We start from the raw sequence: 13,359 nt of genomic DNA on the forward strand, positions 1-13,359 counted from the left end.
TAATTATCCGTTCATTGATTCATTGACTCATTCATTAATTCACATATTTATTTAGTAAACCTTATTTACGTACAAAAACAAACACAGGCAGACAAATGTACAGAGACACACACAAACTTAGTGACACATAGACACAAACACGTATAGACTAACACACACTCATTGACACAAACACACACTTACACAGACAAACGCACAGAAAATGCGGATTATTAAAATGATCCATCTATATGTCTTCTCTTTAACAAACCCTCCATATCTAGTCGTCTCACGTTATCACCCTCACCCTCACCTTCCTGAACATGCATATTCACAAATCCATATAAACATTCAGTACTGCTGTAGCCCGTTAGGTCACCAAGGATATTTCATACGCCGACTTATTAACAAATCAATTATATTTAACATCAAAATGATATTTCATTCTTTCGTCGTTTCATGTTTCTTCTAGCATGCGATGGCATTTTCAACATTCGAGTTTTTAACTCTAAGAAAAATAAGAAAAAAAGAAACAGCAGAAAGCAACTTGCAACAAGTCTTCCTCTCCAGCAACTATCGACACAAATCTCAACTCGCCGATGCCACAATTTGTTTAGGCGCGTGTCAACGGTCATACGAAGGCAAATAACTGAGACGCGAGTTTTCGTTTTCGCCATCATCGCCACCTCTATCATTACCATCATCTTTATCATTAATGTCACCATTATCATCGACACCATCGAAGTCATCATCGTCGTCGTCACCATCAAGGTTATACAGAGGTTAGTTGGTCTAGACGATGGCGGAGGCTTTTTGTCACGAAATGGTCACTTGGTAGAATCGCACAAAATTCTTCATTTATATTATGTTTATCATATCATCTCAGTCTTTCAATCATCATCACCACCACCATCATCACTTACATCATCTTAGTGGTTTTTGAAAATATGAAAAAATAAAATTGCATGCAACATCATGTATCACCCGCATCTAACCGAACAGGAAAATAATTCAACAGCTTACGGAGCCATTCATTCGCCTGCCACCATGTTCACTTCTTCACCCGTACATTTACTTCATTGAATCATTTCATTCAATCATTCAATTTGTTCATTCATTCATTTATATTCAATAACTCATTTACTCATTCATTCATTCATTCGTTCACCCACTCATTCGTATACTCACTCGATGATGTTTTCCAGAAACTGCTGAATGAAGAGTGCCTTCCTGTTGCTTTCTTCAGCAGCTAACATCATCTGAGCAGCCTTACCAGTTTGTTGCAGATGTTGTTGTTGTAGTTGCAAATGTTGTTGTTGTTGCTGAAGTAGTTGCTGGGATGACTCCGGCGGCTTCAAGAGCACGCCACTGAAGACATGTGCTGTTGTTTGTGAGGTGAGAAGGTGAGGAGGGAGGTTACATGAAGGGTGGTGTTTGTGTTTGGATGGCAGGAATGATGTTTCAAAAATGGTGTTTCGTTGAACTTTTGTGAATAATTATGGCATGACAATGGAAATATGGATGAAAATAAAAATTATTATTAATGAAGATAAATAAATTTACGTTCAAAATGGAAACAACACGGCTGAGAACAAAACTCGAGAAATGAAGTATGATTATGATAACGAACAATCACAAAAGCATTTGGCACGTGTTCGGTAACAACTGACACCTCCGAACAAATGCTGCAGTAGAAAAAAAAGAGAAACTGGTCTCATGAAAATATAAGCGGCATGAAAGATTAAATGATGAAGAACTAGTGATATTTATGAGAACAAGATAACGAGAGAGAGAGAGAAAAGAAAGAGAGAGTTTATGAGGAAGACAATAACAAACGACAGCGCAAAAAACGTATCAAAAATCAACTAAACAAAATTAAGGCTAATAACTAACATTATGGAAACACAACGTTAATTAAAAATTAAAAATAATTCAACGACTAAAAGAAATGTATAAAAAGCATCAATATCCACTGAAAAAATGTCCAAAGCAATTAACTTCTTTTTTAGAATATTGCTGCAATCTATAACAACAGAAACAAATTAATATTGCCAGTTACAAATGCTGTTGAAATGATAATCAATACATATAATTTTAAACAAAAATAACTCAAAAACGTAGCTGAAGCTAGTTTATAAACTGAAAAACGAATCAATTAAGAACTTAAAAAGCACAGATGAATATTAAATACAAAACATGGAACAAAAAAGATTTTTTGTCATAAAACATGCTTACAAACAGAGAGAAAAAAATACGAGCCTATACACTCAGGCGTGTTTTTTTATTGCCTGAGTGTGTCTCGTGCTTTATACTGCGGAGCATAACATTGAAATGGAGAGTTGAAATTTCTTTGGAGATACTGACAGTTGGTAACAGAGTGTCAAAGTTGTGGATTTTTACCAGAGTCGAAATTTTTTGTGGCGCAGGAGTCGTAGTCGGATATTTTTTATCCCACTCCTATTCCTGAAAGTGTTATGAATTTTTTTTTTTTATTCTGAAAATATTTTTTAACATCGTTCTTTTTAAAAGATGTGTAGTGATATGCAATCGTCTTTACTGCTGAAAATAAATGCTTTCAGTATGTCTTGAAACATAAAAATATAGTAATTTTACTAAGAAAAACAATTACTTTGACTGATTACAAGTGTTTTTTAAGTATTTTTTATTTAGTAGTAATACTTAAGTAAAATTATGATGTAAAAGCTAAAAACTTTTCTGGGAGTCAGTTTTTGTTGGACTTGTTAAAAACTTGTTAAAAAACTACAGATATGTGGGATATCTGAAAATTTGCTTTAATGGATTACTAAGTGGCTAAAGAACAGAAGACAACAAGTGCGGATCAGAGACAAGAATTCAAATAGGATTAGCGTCATAAGTGGAGTTCCTCAAGGTTCAGTGCTGGGCCCTCGACTATTTGTTATCTACATTAATGATATCGATTCAGGCATAATGTTAAAGATATAAAAAAATTGCGGACGACACGAAGCTGTGTGCAGGGGTCAACAACGAGGAAGATGCGGCAGTACTAAGACAAGATTTGACAAGACTATACAAATGGTCTGAAGATTGACAAATGCTATTTAACATAACAAATGTAAAGTTATGCATATGAGAAGAAAGAACAAAGGCTTTCAATATCAACTGGGCAGTGAGGAACTTCTATCTAAAGAAAAAAGGACCTCGGAATCACTATTCACAAAAGCACGAAAACATCAAGACAATGTATTTTGGCAGCGGCCAAAGCAAATAAAATACTTTGATGTATTAAAAGAACGGTGGTGAGCAAAAAAAGTCGATCATTATAAATTTGTATAAAACAGTAATTCACCCTCATCTCGAGTACTGTTCACAGGCTTAGAGTCCAGATTTGCAAAAGGACAAAGACATTCATTGAACGGGTACAGCGTAGAGCAACGAAAATGATCGAAGGAATTGGAAAACTAGAATATAGAGATAGACTGAAAGAATGCGGATTAACAACCAGAAAGGAGATGATGCAGAGAAGATCTGATTCAGACATATAAGTTAATAACTGGAAAAGAAGAAACATCGTTTACCAGGTTCTTTCAACTAGAAAAAAGGAAAGAATTAAAAAGTCATAGATAAAAGCTCTTCAAGAAGACTTAAAATCCAATAAAGTCAAGATTCTTCAGCAGCAGGGCGGTAAGCGCCTGGAACGAGCTGAGTGATGAAACTGTCTCAGTGGATTCAATCAACAATTTTTAAATCAAGCTAGGAGAGCTAGGATACTAGAACATTTATTTTGTAGTGGTTCTTACACAGATGCTGGTCTGCTGAACCACTTTAAACTTTTTTGTTATTATTATTATTACTACCATAAGCAAAGAACAACGAAAACGAAAGCACGTGACTTGCCACTGTTTATTGTTTTTGAAAAAATATTGTAGGGCCAAATATTTGCAAAAGTAAAAATAAATTGTAAAAAACAAAAAAATCAATTTACTTTACTTTTACTTGCAAAGCATTCATATGACTTCACTTAAAGTTTTACTTTTCAAAATCAACTTATTTATACTTTTATTTTTTCTCGAGTAAAAAAAGTCAATTTACTTTTAATTATACTTTTACTTGAGTAAAACATAACTGGTTGCCAAACGAATACAACCGAGTGTGTGCACAGTTTAACAGTCGGTGGATTGTCGTCAGTGCGAATCTGGCTCCAAGTGAGAACATTGTGGATGTCGTTGCCGGTCGGTAACAATAAAAGTTTAGTGTTCAAAGTGTGCGCTTGTGTGAAAGTGCGAACGGAACGTATATGTTAATGTACAGTAACGTAAAATTCTGTTGTTGGTGCGTGTGCGTGCACGTATGTGGATGCCTACGCAAATGAAAACAAATGTATTTTTATCTTTGCGTGCATAACGAGTGTTTTGTAGAAGTGTACGGAACGTGCTCTCTGATGAGAAAGTATAATACAAAGTGAATCTAGAAAGACATGTATGAGCTTCAATACATTCCGCTATCAATGACCATTAGCAAAGTTGTAAACGATTTTTCGTTGCTTCCTCTTGTTGAATATTGTCTCATGAAGAGTTTCATTTGTTAAATGAAGCAACCGTATTGTAGTGCTGTTGTAGAGAGGTGAAGCTTTTTAATGACGTCATAAAGTACACGTGTGACTAGAGTCGGAAACATGTTTTTGTAAGCATGTGTTGACTGAAGAGCTTTTCAAACGTACATTGCATTCGTAACTTTCAGCCATTGACGTTAATAACATTTAAATGAAATTTAAATATTCATACATTCGCACAATGTGCCTGTGCCTCGTTATCATCTTTTTCATCAGATGTCTAAAATAAACGATGATATGAAAAAGAACTATAGAACAGTAATAAACGAATAATGAAATCTGTTTCATTATTCGTTTCATTATTCACAAAGAAAATGACAACCAAAATTATTACCAAACACAACAAAAAACCACTTCAAACACATGAGTGACAACAAACAACAATGTCAATAGTGTCAACAAATAATAAGCAACTACAACGAAAAACCAACAAATAACAACAACAACAAACTACAACAAACCTTAACGACGACAAATATCAACAACAACAAACATCAACAACGACAACAACAAACAGCAACAAACATTAAGGATAAACAATAGCAGCAACAAACATAAACAACTAACAGCATCAACAAATATAATCAACCACACACATCAACAGCAAACAAAAGCAAGCAAATAACAAACGCTTACAGCAACCATTACAACGGCAAAAATCAGTAACAACAACAACAAACATCAACAACAATAGCAACAAACATCAACACCAAACAACATCAACAATAAGAGCAACGTCAACAACTGGCAACCAAAATGGCAAAAACAAACATTAATAACAAACAACTACAACAACCAACCTCCAAAAGGCAAACATCAACCAGCAACCGAAACAACAAACACCAACAACAACAATCACAAACAACAAAACAACAACAATTGCATTAACAAACAACCAAAACAACAAACTGCAGTTGCAAACATCAACATCAATAAACATAAACAAGCACTCGAAAAAACGAGCATCAACTGCAAAAGCCACAAGAAACAGCAAACAAACAACAAACATCAACAGCAAACAACAGCAACAAACATCAACAGCAAACAACAGCAACAAACAATAGATAACAAAAAATATTTTCCTTTTAAGCACGTATAAGATGAATAAACAAATGTGTTTTTTATTTACTTACACGCAATTTACACAACATGATTTGTTGATGTGGAAAACAAAATTGATACACCTAACAACTAAATGACCAAATGTGCAAACCCAACAAATCTATTTACACCGCTTACTATAATACTCACGAACACAAATTATATATATCAAGGCATTAAAAAATAATAAAAACATTTAAATAAAAATAAAAACAATCATAAATTATCTTCCATACATTTAAATAGCATATACACATATATACTCACAAACAACTAAAATAGATATACACATCTGAAATAAACACATAAATAAGATGAATAATGTAAAAAGGATGATATAATAATTAACTTATGAATTTTAAGAATAGATTCATGTGAAATTTGGTTGAAAAATATGTTTTTAAATTTTCACAAAATATGAGTATAAAGTTGCAGCAAGTAAGACGAGACGAAAAGGAAACAAATGCCAATATTAAAGAAAATAAAAACAGCTATTTTGTATGTCATTATTGACTAGGGAGAAAGACTTCTTATTGACTATATTTCAGACTTACAGAACACCATTAACATCATAAATATTATTGCAGAAATTAAGTAATATTTGTAGTTCACTAATTTTAGGTTAAAGAAACTTCTTGAATTTAAACTGAAAAATGTGCAAAAAGTTTTAGAGATGTATGTTTAAATCTAGAGCTGATGCGGTGAGTATTATTAAACGCAAACTTAAACATAAATACACATGCACAGAAGAGACATACACCTATGCATGTATGTACCTATGATACTTAACAGACATACACATCTATTTATGTAAACCCAAGCATGCAATCAAATCATCACATGAATTGTATCAGTAGATACATTGCAATAAAATGGATAGCATTAGTGAATAACCGCAAATTATTTGACACTTGGGTTTCGTCTGTTCATACATTTATTTCTAAATCGGCAGGCCTGTGGACAGGTAAACAAACTTTTGCGCGCGTATGTGCATAGGCATTTGCATGTAAATAAAAGCTTAAGTAGTTTATTTGTGTACAAACACAAACTCTCTCTCTCTCTCTCACACACACACACACACACAGAAACACACACAAACACGCACACACACATTGTAAATATATTCAATATTTCTGACGATAATTTTGTAATTATTATCAAATATATTAGAACTAAATAGAAAATCGTTGGTGTTCACAGTGAAGCGTATATGGGCGATATTTCGATTATACTCATCTTCAGCACTTCACCATCGACACCAACGATTTTCTAATTAATATTAATAAATTGGATGATAATAATTACAAAATTACTGTTAGAAATATTGAAAAGCTCAATCGTAAACTTTCAAAAGCTAAAAATTCGTTAGATTTGGTCAAATATTGCATCAATTATGATTTCCTTCCAGCATTATATATATATATATATATATATATATATATTATTTTTTATTGCTAAGAGAAAACTTAATACAGCGTTCGCTATAGCAGTTTTCACAAACGCTATCAAATTATAACTAATATTAATAACAAAATAGCAAGAATGAAAAGAGATGAATTATAAAAAAAAGGTATGTCTTTAATTGTCTTTTAAATTCAGCAATGTTCATTCCAGGCATTCTGAGGGCTGACGGTAAGCCGTTCCATACGACAGGGCCTGACACAGCAAAATCACGCGATCCAATCTTTAGCTGTCTATGAGGAACCACAAGAATGTTCGAATCGTCAGACCTTAGACGCACACCAGATGCGATCGACGTTTTTAATTTCAGCTTATATGATAAATATTTTGGAGCCAGACCATTTAGTGATTTGAAAACTGTGACAGAGATTTTAAAAACAATTCTTTTATTTATGGGCAACCAATGCAAATCACACAGGATCAGTGTGGCATGATCATACCATCGACATCCAGCCACAATCCAGGCAGTACGGTTTTGTATCCATCGCAGAATTATGATGGATCTAGCCGGGAGTCTATAAAATAAACTATTGCAATAATCGACACGTGAGTGCACCAACGCATGCGCCAGAGTCTGCATTGCGTCTTTATCAAGTGATTCTCGAATTTGTTTCATTCTTCTAATCTGTGCCAAGCATGATGTAGAGATCATTTTAAAATGAGATTTCATTGTTAGGTTTGAATGAATTATAAAACCTAGATTCGACACTGCTTTACAGAAATCTATTTTTTTATCATTCATAACAACTGAATTTATATCTAAGTCTGCCAACTGCTGCCAGGTACCAATAGGAAGAAATTTTGTTATGGTTAAGCTTCAATTCATTTCTCGACATCCACAGATTAACCTCCGCCATACATTCAATGAATCTCGTAATCTCGTCTTGAAATAACTTCGGTTTACCTGATAACATAATTTGAATGTCGTCTGCATATGCATGGCTTTTAAAATCATAAGAATCAATTATCTACAGCACATCAGATGTATAAAGCAAAAACAATTTATATTCTATATATATATATATATATATATTTTACAATATTCTATAAATTCTACCGAATGTTTGGCGTTAACATTTTGTAGTTCGTTTTTACGTGTGAACGCCAAACATTCGGTAGAATTTATAGAATATTGTAAAAATTATGGTCTATTACCAATATATATATATATATATATATATATATATATATATATATATATATATATAATATCTATAATATCATAAACCTTATTCGGCAGGCTACTGACGAGTCTCCTGAGAGACGAAACGTACGTTTGGCCTAACACGGGTAATGGTTTACCAATAATACCTCTTGCGACCGAATGGGTTCTTAAACCTTATAACGACGCAATGTTGTTCTTACCTCTTGGTCGCGACACCTTAATTTGAGTTTCTTGGTTACCATAATTGAGTCGTGTTATCTTAAGCCTTATTCGGCAGGTTATTGACGAGTCTCGTGAGAGACGAAACTACGTCTGGCCTAACGCGGGTAATGGTTTACCAATAATATATATATATATATATATATATATATATATATATATATGATATAAAAACTGTACTTTAATACATTATATATATATATATACATATTTTATTTAATTATATATATATAATATATATATATATATATAATTATATATATATATACATTTATTAAGACAGTCTGAACCCAAATTATATATATATACATATATACACACCCAAATTAGTTTTACAAGCCGATATCTGAGCTAAATGGATGAACGAACGAACGAACAAGTTAAAGCAAAAATTTGCACTTTAAATATAAAGTTTAAGTAAAAAACAAACGTATGAACATACAAACAAACTTACTAATTGATAAACAAGTATGAAGATAAAGAAAGATATATATATATGAAGATAAACAAACCAACGAATACATAAACAAAAAGTACAAATGAACAAACCTAATATGCGAACATCACTTTTGTTCTTATCAGAATGAGATAGATACTCCCTGAGGAACGCACAGACATATCTGAAAACGTTCTTGTGTGCAACTGGCAACTGCTTCAATATCTGAACACAATCGTAAGTTGACGAACAAGATGAATTGACGAAATGAATTGAGATTGAGCAAATATAGAAAAGAAATAATTGCAAACTTTGAAAATAACGTTAAGAAAACACAAATCAAAGTTGAGAAAGAAAATCATCAATATAATTTTAACATAACTATCTTTAACATCAACCAACTTTGTTACCACAAATTCACAACCACCAACCATCATCATCATGAAATCCATTACCAACATCATCAGCAGCATCAGCATCATCAACAACAGCAACAACATCATACATCACATTCCCAGCAGCATTAGTGAAATCCGAAGTTGATTGCTGATGAATGCATGTGAGTGAAAGTTGCATGATCGAAGGACCGCAACAAAAAAAAATAAAACAAATGGTTGTGGTATCAATAATGTGGAATACATCAAAGATTTGAGAGTTTTTCGATCAAAATTTAAATTCCACAACCATATTTATAATATCCATCACAAATAAATACAACAGAACATTAGGTTCGGTTCAAAGACATTTCATTAAACTTTCACTTGAACCATTTACAAAAACGCAATTGTGATTCTTTTGTCAAATCAAATAAGTAGGCTGTCTGGGTTTTGGCGCCATGATCGTTGGAGTTAATAAGAGACATCGAACATGTTTTTGTTACCATTTCAAAGTATGTTTAAAAATGCGAAGATACGAACTATCAGTGGACATTTCAATTTCCTGCTCTTGCGACGCTTTGATATTGACGTATCAAAAATCAATCATATGCTAAGATTTATTTGTTTGTTGTACGTTGCTGAAAAAACCAAATTAATGATCAGAAACCAAGGTGTCGCATACTCAAACTGCCAACTCAGGACTTCAACAGCAAACAGCAAATGTTCTACTTTTTAAACAGGGTTGGAGATATTTAGAAGAGCTGGGAGAATGCGGGCGTCTTTAAAAATTAAAACAGGATTTGTGCTTGACAAATAAAAAAGGTTGTTCCATTATTTTCTTATTTATTAGCTGTTGTTTTTTATTTCAGTAGGAGGCATTGGGAAATTATATTTATTATTTATGTTATGCTGTGTTAAGTTATGTTGTCAAACCCTTTTATCACCATCACTACTACTACTATAACATTATTATAACAACAAACAAACACATCACAGTAATCATCATCATCCAAATCATTAACACTTGTATACTATCATTGTCACAACAGTGTACTTACATCAACAAAACGACGGCATCAACGACAGCAACTACAACACATACAAAATTATTATCAGCACAAAAGAAACAAAGGTAAGAAAAATAGCAACAATAGCAACATTAACAACGATGAAAACGAAAATAGAACAGTTGACAATCAAACAGTCGCTTCACTAACCCTGAGACAACTCTGAACACTTGTGGCATTGAGGCATTCCTGGTAGAAGTTGTTGGGAATGACTGGTGTGGGCAGGGAATCCAAAAAGATCAACAATGTCTCCGCAACGGAATGAATGTGGAATGTTGACGCTGGAATGTTGCGTTGTGACAATAACATTTTTTATGAAAATGGTTATAAAAATGAGAATAGGTCTATTTTTTAAATGTTACATTCAATCTATATGTATCAGGACCCAATCCACCAATAAATTCACTTCAACATGACCTGAAATTTTTCAGCGCTCATTTTTAAACACAAATATAAAAACTTTGTTACAAAGCCCTTCATTGAACTCGCGCAGTTATTTATTTTGAGTCGTTGCATTTCATTCCCCCTAAACTGGGTAAATATTTAAAAAAATTTTTCATTTAATAGACATTTTATGTGCTTACCAGTGTGTTCTGCATGCATATGTGCTGCCATTCCACTGGAGTATTTCATAGCTTGCAAATTCTGAAACTCTCCAATCTCGCTATCCTCGTCTCTCAACGTTCTTAATGTTATTTTATCCCACGCCAATGTTACTGGCATACAATTTCACAATGAATATGTTTTATAAAAGAAGTTAATAGTTGCCTCTTAACCAGCAGCTCCACTTGGAACTTCATCTTTCATATTTGACATTCATTTCACTAAAAGAATCACACACCATCAGCATCTTTTTACAAGGCGAGCACAAAACTTTTCGATCTTAACCCTCTTTTTTTCATATGATTCGTTCATACGTAATGTGATAATTTTAAAGATAAAATAATGTCATCTCATCATTTGCATCAGCTAAAAACATGAACAAGACACACTGATAAAAATAAATCAAATGCTAAAATATAGATAAAAAGAAGTTAATGACATTAAACATGCGTTCGTTTGGAATAAATCATGGAGGCATCTTGCTCACCTGACAGTCCAGTGATAGTTTCATCCAAAACATCTCGGATAACTTTTATTTCAGACTCCAAACCAAGCATTTGAAACAGATTCTCCTGTTTAAAACAACAATCGTTTTTTAACATTTAAATGACTATTGGTAAAAAATTGATTGAATGTGGTTTTACAACAAAGAGAGAAAACATTTTTTCGTGATAAATAAAGATGAAAAAAAATAAGTGAAATTATTAAAAGAATATCTTGACTAAATATGAATAGAAACACTTATTGCGAATCATTTTTAAGCGGTTTCCTTACAATTCGAGAATGATATTAAAAATCTTCAAATATTAGATATAGTCTGTCAGAAACTAATTTCTCAAAGAATAAAAAAAAATTAAAAAGCACCACATTTAAAAAATTGTCATTCACTCTTGAGAAAAGCAAATTTATTGCAACATAACCTGCTCAACAGGGCCCAGTGCATCAAACATGAAATGAACACATATGTAAAGACGAATAAACATAAATGATAAATATACTGCTTGTATAGGCCCATACGCACAAACAAACACATAAACCACTAGCAAACTGTTCCTCAGAACCAACAACAAACATGTGAATATCAATACAACTAAGCAAACATAACACAAATTCATCTTTAATCAATAAAAAAGAAGAGATTGTATCTGTTGAAAAAACTCATGTCTGAAATAATGTGAAATATGAGATTATGGAGAGATTTGCAAACGAAAGACCTGCCAACACAACTGAATGAACCACAAACCCAACAACTACTACACATGTTGTACCAATATTCAATAAAACCGTCTGTGCTCAATCAACTTTTATATAAATATATATGTTTTATATATAAACTTTTAAATTTTCAAATTGGATAAATGTATAATACAATTATTGACTTTATTGCAAATACTATTACTAGATTTTTAACGATGTGGTAATTTAATCTTCTTAATCATTCCAATTCATTTATATCAATTTTGGTGATAGCAACAAACACATATACATACATGTACTTTCATAGATATCAAAAATGACTACAATGTCATAACGATTAAAAGTTTATTTATGTTGTTAGATTAGAACAACACAGAAAAAACAGAAACAAAATAAAAGAAAAGAGATTATAACATATTAATAGGCTTCGTTGAATATTTTAAGAAATTTCAAAATAATAGAAAATGCAACGCTTGTAGAATATTTTTCAACAAGAGCCGCTGAGATTAAAACATAGATATCAAAAATGACTACAATGTCTACAATGACAAAACCACAACAACAGCCACAACAACAACAATATAACAACAACAACACATTAAATAACCCATCCTCGATATATCAATGACATAACTGCAACATATCAACAACGTGTCAACAACATAACACAAAAACTTAAAAATAACAAAATATAAAACATTGAAAACAAAAATGCAACAAAGAACAATGACACTAAATCATGCCATGAAAACCCAAACTCAAGAAAGATAACACGGCCACTGACAAAAGTTATTTTAAAAACCTTAAATCTCAAAATAAAAAAAACCTCTACCACAGATTTTAACTCGCTCAAACAGTACACATAAGCAAATAAATACATATACGTGTATGTTTGTGTGTGTGTGTGTGTGTGTGTGTGCGTGTGTGTGTGTGTGTGTGTGTGTGTGTGTGTAAAAGACCACCATAATTAATGCAGTAATTTATGAAATCTACAGAATTTCTATCCAAAGCTAGAAATTCTGTAGATTTCATATATATATCAATGGGAAACTTATATAGAGCCAATTAAATGTTCTCAAAGGCGTTATCGTAATTATATAAAAATAGAAGTCTACAATACCCAATACCATTAATAAAAAAAAATTGAAAACAAAACTAACAAA

At 32.3% G+C, this 13,359-nt stretch overlaps 2 protein-coding genes across 2 annotated transcripts in view; one reads left to right on the forward strand and one right to left on the reverse strand.

The window, feature by feature from the left end:
* The window catches only part of HELRODRAFT_163842 (hypothetical protein), a gene marked incomplete at both ends in the record, with an annotated part of 2,738 nt that extends 292 nt beyond the window's left edge, over positions 1-2,446 (forward strand). The window contains 2 exons of the mRNA XM_009027605.1: positions 597-761; positions 2,221-2,446. Coding sequence (XP_009025853.1) covers positions 597-761; positions 2,221-2,446 — 391 coding nt within the window. The remainder of the gene's footprint in view (positions 1-596; positions 762-2,220) is intronic.
* A 6,470-nt stretch (positions 2,447-8,916) lies between these two features.
* HELRODRAFT_67935 (hypothetical protein) overlaps positions 8,917-13,359 on the reverse strand; it is a gene marked incomplete at both ends in the record, with an annotated part of 55,564 nt that continues 51,121 nt past the window's right edge. Inside the window, 3 exons of the mRNA XM_009026916.1 lie at positions 8,917-9,165; positions 10,532-10,677; positions 11,487-11,571. Of these exons, the coding sequence (XP_009025164.1) occupies positions 8,917-9,165; positions 10,532-10,677; positions 11,487-11,571 (480 nt within the window). The remainder of the gene's footprint in view (positions 9,166-10,531; positions 10,678-11,486; positions 11,572-13,359) is intronic.

This window comes from Helobdella robusta, assembly GCF_000326865.2.
Source record: "Helobdella robusta unplaced genomic scaffold HELROscaffold_5, whole genome shotgun sequence".
Taxonomy (NCBI): Eukaryota; Metazoa; Annelida; class Clitellata; order Rhynchobdellida; family Glossiphoniidae; genus Helobdella; species Helobdella robusta.